The following is a 2,033-nucleotide window of genomic DNA, read 5'->3' as shown; positions in this document are numbered from 1 at the left end:
TGTATATATATATTAATAAGATATTCCCCCTCGACTGGCAGTGTACATTACTTCAACTCTGCAACATTCATAGTCTGGAGAAAGATTGCAATGTTTGGGAGAATGGTTACCGAGAATCTTGATCTTTCTGCTCGGACGCAGCATTTCTCTAGTCCCTGGCTGGCTCCAATAGGCAGGGGTTGAGTCCGACTCGTAAATGATCCAAAAATGATCCAATTATGGACGTTGGGGACGTAAAAACACCCACAGTTAAACATTGTTTTTAATGCCTATGGCCCTGGTTCGAAGGCCTGGTCCTGTGCGAATTCCTAAACATGAGGTTGTTTGTGCTGTTTCTAAAGATTTTCTCCAACTACGGTCTGTCTCTTTGGAGAGTAAAGTAAAATTAGGACGTACACCAGGCCGCTTGTTTTGTCATACAGAAACACTGGACCTAAAAAAAATTGAATAACTAATTAATTTACAGAGTTTAAATGGAAGAATTATTCCCATAACTTTTGCCATCTTTTTTAATTTCCTTTTAAAACATTTTTTTTTCTTTCTTTCTTACTTTTTTTCTTTTCTTTTATTTGTTTCTTGGTGTTTTTATAGGGTCTGTTGAGGGTAATTCTGGTTGTAAGGCTCATGGAGCAGGCTGTAGACCGCGGATATGCGCTATATTAATGCTATAATATGTGAGGCAGCGTGGTGGAATCAGGCTGGGGTTAATTTTTGGGCATGTAGAGTTATTGGTATCATCTTAAAGCTTGTTCACTTGTCTTTATTTGGATGCAAAAAATATCCCTTTATCTTAAATACAACTCGAGATAAGAAGAAAGACTTCGCAAAAGAAGGAGGGGGAGGTCACCTGTTTTCAGAGGTAAAATTGGTGAGAAAATGGCCGCCAAAGATTAGATATTTCCTTAGCTTAAGAGTCCGTGGTAACTGAAGATTTACATTTTTATGCCTTTAATCAACGCTTTTCATAAAAATCCACTCAGAAATGAGTTCTTTAATGAGCATGAAAGGTGTTGTGCCAAAAAAGAAAAATTTTATAAAATTCACAAACCTGCGAAAAATGCAAGTTTCTTCACTTTGATTATTTTGACGAGAGCCTGATTCCACCAGGCTGCCTCACATTTAATTTCTTATATTACTGTGCCATAAACAGTGGTATGGCATTAACGCTCCTACCACCACTGTTAGGTTTTTTAAGGGACTGGACCTCCGAGTTTAACGTCCATCTCCGAAAGGACGAAAATATTGTCACATGATTTTTTAAAATTTTATTTAATTTTTTTGGTAAGCGTGTTACGGCTCTCGCTACTGCATAAGGTCATTTGCGGGACACATTAAAGATGTTTCGTTTGGTAGGACATTTTGAATTTTGCCCGGGTGGCGGCCGTAACCTTCTCTTATCGATTTTAGACCACCAAGGGATCTTTAACGAGCGCAACTTGCACACGGGACCTCCGAGGTTTTTCGACCTAGACCGAGAAGGCTAGGTGTAGATCCTTCCTACCAGAAGATCAGATTTTTTAAACTAAAAGACAGCAGTAAGAAGGAGTTGAGGAGTAGCAGTAAAAAGGCTGCAGAAAGAGTCAGGGGCCCTGAGGAGGGGACAAAGGAGGAGAGAGGGTGGGGGTTGAAAGTGGAGACGAAAGCAGACGACAGAACATTGCTGAGAGCAGAAAGGGACGTGAAAGGAGACAATTTTAGAGAAGAAAAGTTTTCAGTCGCGAATTCGAATGTGGTACCTTTGAATGAGAGGGGAACACCTTAACCTCTAGACCACTCTTGTGCCATGAATACAGTGCTATGAATGGCCCGGTTTCCAGCCCTTTACCCACCTGGTCTGACGGCCTACAGGTGCGGCTGCGTAGTCACAGCACGGGCCCAGGAACACGTGAGACTTGTTGCGCACGTAGAAATTGATGGCCTCGTTCATGGCGTCCGCAGAGGAGCAGTTCGAATCCCGGTAGTTGATCTCTATCTCCCGACCAGGCAGAGGCCCGTCCGGAGCTCGCACCTGGATGGTGAGGGGGTGGGGTGGG

General features: G+C 42.5%; 1 protein-coding gene across 1 annotated transcript in view; it reads right to left on the bottom strand.

The window, feature by feature from the left end:
- LOC101856817 (atrial natriuretic peptide receptor 3) overlaps window positions 1–2,033 on the bottom strand; it is a gene marked incomplete at its 3' end in the record, with an annotated part of 213,434 nt that overhangs the window by 18,859 nt on the left and 192,542 nt on the right. Inside the window, 1 exon segment of the mRNA XM_005102084.3 lies at window positions 1,830–2,008. Within this exon segment, the coding sequence (XP_005102141.2) occupies window positions 1,830–2,008 (179 nt within the window).

Source organism: Aplysia californica, unplaced genomic scaffold, assembly GCF_000002075.1.
Source record: "Aplysia californica isolate F4 #8 unplaced genomic scaffold, AplCal3.0 scaffold00312, whole genome shotgun sequence".
Lineage (NCBI taxonomy): Eukaryota > Metazoa > Mollusca > Gastropoda > Aplysiida > Aplysiidae > Aplysia > Aplysia californica.
Note: the sequence above shows the minus strand (reverse complement) of the source record. Positions and strands in the feature narration are given on the sequence as shown.